Genomic DNA, 8,024 nt, shown 5'->3' on the forward strand with positions numbered 1-8,024 from the left:
AACAGGACGCCTCAAGGTGACTGGAGAAATTTAACTCTAATTGGCAACTGGGTGGCGCTATAACAACAGAAAAATAGCTAAAATGCGACCGATCACTGTGGCTGCAATCGTACTATCAACTTCACAAACACTCTGTCTGAATACATTGCTCTTCTTAATGGGTTCAGTTGACTATTTAATCTGCAATTTGCTATGACCTGTATCCCAAACACACACCATGTGAAACTGTACGTGGGCAACTGTGCACTCAGTGGGTATGGACTAGTTTGGATATATTCTAATACTGTTTAATGCAGAAGTGTTGAACCTTTGCTCCTGACTCCTCATCCAAGCTGTGGTGGATGCGTACATCCACATGTGACATCCATCTAATTAATAAAGTACAGATGTAATTTATCTGTGGTTTGCAGAAATTTACAGTCAGTGTTGGAGAGTAACTACTTACACGTTATTAAATTACAAAATAAATTGTAGTCAGTTACAGTTACTGATCAAAATGTAGGTGATTACAAAGGGGTTAAAACCAAATATGTTCTTTTCAATAAATGGTTCAGAATGTGGCTTCATTTTGTGTCTTTGCATCTTTTTGCTGTGTGGAAATGTCTTGTTGTTTTGTCAGAGACTACTTTCAGACATTTTCCAGCTTTAATGTCCGGTTTAAAACATCTGTTAGAGAAGTAATCAAATGTAATAAGTTACATTACTCTGATGAAGTACTTACATTTCAGAAATAACCCTCCTGACACACAGCGCCAACATTTGTCATGGTGATGGGTTGAATATTTGATCAGGTTTGAAGCAGCTGAATCCAAATGTAAAGTTCTCCAGCGTCTCTGTAAACACTTCAAATCTGCAAAAAGACTGAATTAAAGTTTCCCACCTGCTGCTGTTTGATTCTCAGCGTCATACCTACTGCTCCACATAACGAGCGGCAGCCACGGGGGGTTCAGCCTGTACGCAGGAAGTACTCCGATCCTTCAGTTAGAGAGTACCAGGAGTACTCCACTCACAGGAAACAGCCTCTGTGACTGATACATGATCCTGTCTGACATTATCTGAGTCTTTACACTGATGCATCAGTGTGTGAGTGAGGTGTTACTGTTAATGCTGCTGTCAGTTTAGTCCAGTGAGTCCCAACCTAGGGGTCATGGCCCTCTAAAGGGGTCATCAGATGATTAATGGGAGAGAAGACGAAATCATTTGTTTCATCAGAGAAGGTTAAAGAGTAAAAAACTCCTGGGTCAGAACTGCTGCAAACACAGACATGTGAAACTCGACAGGGATCAGCCAGGGTCACAGCCCAGAATCCTGCCGACCAGGTGTTTAATCATTAACACCACACTGGCTTATCATATTCTGTCTTTAATGTAGTAAAAGTCTGAAGTGTAACTATATGTGTTGGAAAAACACAGAGGAGCAGAGAGTACAATATTTCCCTCTGAAGCGTAGTGGACTCAGACCAGGCAGATGTTTCTGTACAACACATTTCAGACCCAAAGGTGACCCAGAGTGCTCCACAGATGTCACAGGTAAAAGGTAGAAGCACAGGAAACAAGTGATGACAACAATAAGAGCAACAAAGCAGAAGCACACTGAATGAAACTATAAAAACAATAGAACAAATAAACTATAAGAGTGCACTCAGTAGAGAGCAGATCTCTGCCGGGCAGCTGAGTGGATTCAACTAGTTGTGACGGAGCCGCGGCACGTTTGTTCATAGCAGTTCGAGTTTCCCTACTTCCATACTTGAGTAAATATATTTAGTTACTTTCCACCACTGGACATGAGTACAGAGGGGTCAGGTGTGTTGTTTATAAAAGATGAACAAGTTTAAAGAGAAGCAGCTCACTGTCAGCTGATGAGGTTTCTTTATGCCTCTGCATTGGTGATAGCCCATGGAGGCATTATGGAAACAACGTGCAAACAAACTGCATTTTTTTATTTTGCAGGTTTGTACTCTCCTTGTATCTTTTCTGACTCGTGTACGACACCGCAGACTTTTAAAGGTGAACTCACTGTCGCTCTCTGCTCTCCTCAGGGTCGGAGGGAAGAGGACAATGGGGGCCGGTGGGGTCTCCCCCCAAGCCCTGCTGTGGCTCCACCTGCTCGGCTTGATCTCTGTGGCGTCGCCCCTCAACCCGGATGACCCCAACGTGTGCAGCCACTGGGAGAGGTCAGTTCAGTCCCAGTTCAATATTCAAAGTGAAATAACACGGCTCAAAACGCCGCAGTGAACTAATGGACTCCCCGCCACAAATCACCTCTGAGGGTTAGCCAATAATCAAAAGCAAAAGGTTTCCTCCTGGGGACACGCAGAGGCCGTAAATCCACAGCGATGGTAATGTGACTGCTTGAGTGGTCTCGCCACTCAGAGCGACGCTGAGTAAAAGCACAATGTCCTCTCTGATGAGAGCAACGCAGAGTGCATGTGCTGTGATCGATAATCTCTCAGTGTAATCAGAGGGAACGGGGGAAATGGATATTACCCCTGATGACTGTTAGAGTTTCACTTTTTATACTAAAGGTTAGGCTCAGTTCAGTCACCTTTACTCAGCACGCACTGTGTCAGACGTGTCGTTACAGCACAAGAGAAAATGACAGAAAGCAGACGTGAAGTTTTGTCAGGATTCTTGAAAATCCTGAAAGTTTGTGGTTTTTAAGGAAATAAAGCTTTTAAAGTGCTCCGAGAGAATCGATGACCTTTTCAACATTATTTCAGATTTTAAAATTGCACAAGGACACACTGCTCTCATCCTGAGATCAATACTGCTGATTTATTTTAAGAGGAAACATTATTGGGCGTCACGAGAAAAAAAACTTTCCTCAGTGATTTTCAGCTTTTAGCTTCCACCACGGTGCCATTTAGAGTTTTCACGTTTCAGCGAAGCCTCGAGGGTAATGAGAATAATATCCTTGAATTTAATGTGCGGCAGGCTGCCTGTTAATTTATTAATGACAAATATTTATTCAAGATTAGAAATGAATTGTGCAGGTGTTATCATCAAGTGTTTGGAGGCCTCCTGTTAATCTGTGTTGTGTTCTCTGTCCCTTCAGCTACGCTGTGACGGTGCAGGAGTCCTACGCTCATCCGTTTGACCAGGTTTACTACACCCGCTGCACCGACATCCTCAACTGGTTCAAATGCACCAGACACAGGTACGGACACAAGCTGTCGACTGTAGTGCTGCAGCTAATGATTATTTTCAACATCATTTAATCTGTGTTTCATTAACAAATTAATAACTCTGGCTATAAAATGTCAGATAATGTGGAAAAGTGCCGTCACAGTTTATCAGAGCTCAAAGTAAAAACTTCAGATCGCTCAGGTTAATCTGATCAACAGCCCGAATTTCAAATATTCAATTTACTGTGATGTAAAACAGAAAAGTAGCAGATCAATTTCAGCTTGATAAATAAAAAATGATTGTTGACAGGAAGCAGTTTTCTGCTGCTGCCTGAGGTCTCTCAGTCAAAACACTTAAGAAAGACGAAGCAAAGCCGTCACTGCAGTCAGTCTCTCCTGGTGAGAATTCCCTCAGGGTTCATTGCTCCAGAGATTTTCACTGGGAGCTGAATTATCCACAGAGGTCTCTACCGCTCCAAAACAAATAGTCTGAGGCCTGAAAGAGGCGCACGCCACTTCCCACGCAGAGGTTGTGATCTATAAAAACAAAAAAAGAATGTGCGCACCTGTAGGAAAATTCTGATCCATGCGTACGAACATTTTCGAGACGGGAAATTGGTGACGCAGATGATGAGAAATTGATTGTAGAAATATCACACCTTACTTAAGGATCCACCTCTTCATAAACATTTAACCTAATGGTGTTATTACAGTAGTTCTGATGCTAGTGAGCCATAACTTTTCCATAAACACCTTTCAGTTGTAACAAATATAAGCCAACTCAACACATCGACTTCTGCTCAGTATTTCATCAGCGCTGTCTCACCATCACATCCCCACATAAATAAACTGTGCTCACAGATCAAACCTCCATCATGAGATGGTGTCCCAGGGTGGAGAGTGGTGTGAATCATTCTGATGGTGTAAACATTGAAACACTGTCCCGTTGATCAGCAGCTCATATCTTTGCATCAGCATTCATGAGGAGCTTTGCACTGACCATTTAAGGTTGAACATGGGCGTGTAGAGGGCGGAGTGTGAGGCGGATCCACATGTGGACCAAGTTGATTTGGGATTTATGAAAGGGAACTGCGTACTGTGGTTTTATAAATCAGAATATGTTTTTGGCGTGTGCCGTTTGGGCTTTTGTCTGCATGTGTATTTTTAGTATGGATCCTATCAATGAGACCTCTGGTGATTAAAACCAGTAAAAACACAGATTAAAGCAGGGTCACCTAAAAAAAAATCAGTGTTTGTCCAACAGTGTTGAGCTCGTCATGGAGCGGCTGCTGCACCAGCTAGTGAAAACAGTGAGGTCCAGGAGCTCCTTACGCTCCGAGCGGAGGACAAGATCAGCCGCCATATAACAGGGACGCTACATGATTGTTATTGACATGTGATGCCATTGTTATTGTTTATAAAGAGCTGCTGACACGTATGCTATATGTCACAATGGAGGTCGACGCTGTTGTGTTACATGTCACACTCCTCACGCCTCTTTTGCTTCTGTGAAGCCGACATGCGGCCTGACATCACACACTGGAGCGACATGATGTTAGTTTTAGTTAGTTTTCAGCCACCTAAAATGATCAGTATCGGGTTAAGTGTGCACTTTATTTAGAATATTTTCACTCCTCTGCTTTGCTAATGTGGAACTGAAGCCTTATGTCAAAGGCACCAGACTCCACTGACATACAGTCATTTTACCTCACAGAACACAGAAGTTGCTGGTCTACTGCTGCCAGGGTTAGTAAGTGTGAAAGGTAAAGTGAAGATAACGTTTTGAATATAGCCTACACTTACACTGATATTAGTATTTTTAGTTGGAAAGGTTTTTTTGCTACAGGCCCACCCACAGCAGGACGCTGTTGCGCTTCTGTGCTGGTAGATGTGGTTTATGAAAGATGACAGCACAGCAACACAGGACATGAAATAAACTGTTAGATCAGTCGGACCACCGTGTTTAACTGTAGATCTTTAAATGTTACAGTTAGGGCTGAAAATGACGACAGAAATCAACAAGTTTCTTATTTCACGTATGTACGCAATTCAAATCAGCTGCTGGCTGTCTGCCCAGAAGTGACTGTTGTTGTTCAACATCACAGTGACTATGAGGTCATTAAAACAGGTGGATACAGGCCAAAAACTGCAGAAATCATCAAACATGCTGAACATGCGTCACAGTCAGAGACAGAGAGGCAGGTTGTTAGTTTTTAAACAGTTTGTGTGCTCACGTTTGGTTTCTGTCTTCACCTCAGAGACATCTTATGTCTAACGCAGTACATCTTGTGCTGTATGTACTCGTGTTGCAGTCTGTCATGAGTGTCTACTACCTAACGCCGGCAGTTGAGCTCCGCCTGATGTGGTCATTTTCATGAGCGACCGTCGGCGTATCGGCTTTAATGACCACATTAAGCTTTATAGCCACCAGTTTAGCTACCCCAGCTAAGAGCTGAGTCATTGATCTGAAGCTGAAATGTCAGACAACATCAGCGTCCTTGAATGAGTCGCCGAAACTCCCTTAAACGCTTAAGTGTCGCTCGTCTATCAGGAGTGTCGTGACGTGAACACATTTTTACTACAGCGCTCTCACAGAGCTGCGCCATAAGATGTGACATGTTGGTTTAAAATTCAAATGTAGTCGTGCTGTTTTAATGGAAAGAAATCACAGAGATACATCAACTTTATGTGTGTGTGTGTGTGTGTGTGTGTCACAGGATCAGCTACAAGACGGCGTACAGGAGAGGAGTGAGGACCATGTACAGGCGACGCTCTCAGTGCTGCCCGGGCTTCTATGAAAGTGGAAACCTGTGTGTTCGTAAGTCTTGTTGATTCTCTCCTTCTGATCTTCTGACAGCTCGATGTTACAAAACACCAGCACTCTGAAAAATGTCCTCCTGGTGCCATCAGTTGCAAACCTAACTGCAGCTTCTCATCTTCCAGACATCCGTCCAGACAAAGTAATAATCCAAATTTAATCAGCAGCGTATAACAAAAGTATCTCATGACCGTTTTATTTTATATAAAGGTCTTGTTAAATCTCTGCTGCTGGAAGGCACAGAGCTTTTCACAGGACTGTGTAACAAAGATCTGAGCTGTAAGTGTCTGATATAACAGCCATATAAAAAGCAGATAAATGACTGACTGAGCAACAATTTAGCTTCATTCAGAAGAAGTTAACACTCATTGTTCCTTTGTTGTGTGTGTGTGTGTGTGTGTGTGTGTGTGTGTGTGTGTGTGAAGTGAGGGCGCTCTTATAAAGCTGCAGATGCACATTGTGTTTGATCAAATGGCAATAAAAACATATCCAACATTGTTGTTTCCTATCAGACGGCGTACAGCTGGATCTGAAATCTTCCCACCACAGGGGAACGTGTGCTCTGCACAACGTCTGTGCAACAAACAAAATCATTTTCCTGTCATCTGCATTGTTATTTTCAAACTTTTTCCACTTGATACACACAAAGTTTCCAGGCTTGTTAAAATTGCAGTGTGTCTTGCGGAACAGTGATTCAATCTCAGTCGTTATCTTTTCACTCGCGGCCGGGCAGTTATCTATATCTGCTGTTAGAGCCGTCAGAGTTAGATCAATCCGCCTCTGTTCCAAAGTGGATCCATTTCAACTCAAAGTTTCACCACAGAGAGCTTTGAAATCAACGTAAACAGAGAAGAAGGGAAACAAAAGCTGTGAGCGCAGAACGTCTGCTAATATGAAGTTAAATGTTGTCAGATATCTCTTAAAACTCAAAGATCTGAGCTTCATTCTGCAGATCTGCTGTTTGTCTTCTCGGGTCATCGAGGGCTTTAACGGGCAGATCAGCCGATGGCTCTGTCTTCCTCTGCTGCTTCTTATTCTACGACTAAGAGAGTGTTTGTATTTGTGGAAACGAATATCTTTGTGCTGTTTGTCACATTCACATTATAAACAGATGAGCTTTATTCCCCGGAGCGCAGGACGGATCTGTTGCTGAAGAAGTTGGTCAGAGATAATATATTTCTCTACACCGATATTTGAGTTTGAAGCTCGTTTTAAATTTTTGCAGCCAAAGAAAAACAAACTCTTCAACATCAGACAATTACAGCGAGCAGATGAGACGACAGATGTTCAGTGGAAGACGATCCGACACATACATGAGCTTCTTTACTTAACTGTAAAGCCAGCGTTCAGCTGCTGGTCTTAATTGTTAGAGACACACACAAACACACCGTGCGTCTCGTCCTCTCACATATCTGTTCGTCTTGTCACATCTGATGCAGCTCAAACAGTCCTGAACACACCAACTGTCCTCAGAATATTAAAACTGAAAACCGCTGAATCTTTGTCTGATTCTTCAGGAAAGTTGCAAAGTCACAGAGAAGAGGTTCTTTGTTATCGGGAGCTCGAGGAGATGGCGGATTGCTTGACGCCTGCGAAGATGCAGATCACTAATCGAAACCAGCGAACACACTACGCTATGATTCCTGCCAGCATAGTGCCACAAAAAGCAGCTGTTTTTGTATCGAGTCAGTGCCGTGTCTGCTGGTGGGACAGTGCTATGAAAAGTGTTGTTTTTTTTGTTTTTTATGGAGACACCGGTGTGTTTCCTGCCGAGACAATGGGTGCAGTTATATGATGGCTTCTCATTCAGAATGAAATAAATCTGAATGAAATCATTCGGTTTACACGGGAGATCAGTTTAATCGCCTTTATTCGGGTCCGCACAAGGTTTGGGGCAGGGAAGGTTTCTGATTGGATAGGGGGCGGGGCGGATGTTATGTGTTTACGTTTACCGGAAGAAAACACTGTAGTCCTCGCTCTGGATAACAAGATGCTTGACGACGCCGTTCTTAGTGCCTTTTTCGGGCTTGTTTTGCTTATATTCTTGAAGCAGCAGTACGACAACAACCTTGTTCTGCTAAT

General features: G+C 43.0%; 1 protein-coding gene across 3 annotated transcripts in view; it reads left to right on the forward strand.

The window, feature by feature from the left end:
* LOC126383691 (multiple epidermal growth factor-like domains protein 11) overlaps positions 1 to 8,024 on the forward strand; it is a 214,304-nt gene that overhangs the window by 62,764 nt on the left and 143,516 nt on the right. For all 3 annotated transcript variants that reach the window (XM_050035486.1, XM_050034701.1, XM_050036278.1), the window contains exons 3-5: positions 2,039 to 2,173; positions 3,055 to 3,156; positions 5,842 to 5,942. In XM_050035486.1, the coding sequence (XP_049891443.1) occupies positions 2,058 to 2,173; positions 3,055 to 3,156; positions 5,842 to 5,942 (319 nt within the window). In that variant the 5' untranslated portion in view covers positions 2,039 to 2,057. The remainder of the gene's footprint in view (positions 1 to 2,038; positions 2,174 to 3,054; positions 3,157 to 5,841; positions 5,943 to 8,024) is intronic.

The sequence above is a fragment of the Epinephelus moara genome, chromosome 1 (genome assembly GCF_006386435.1).
Source record: "Epinephelus moara isolate mb chromosome 1, YSFRI_EMoa_1.0, whole genome shotgun sequence".
Lineage (NCBI taxonomy): Eukaryota > Metazoa > Chordata > Actinopteri > Perciformes > Serranidae > Epinephelus > Epinephelus moara.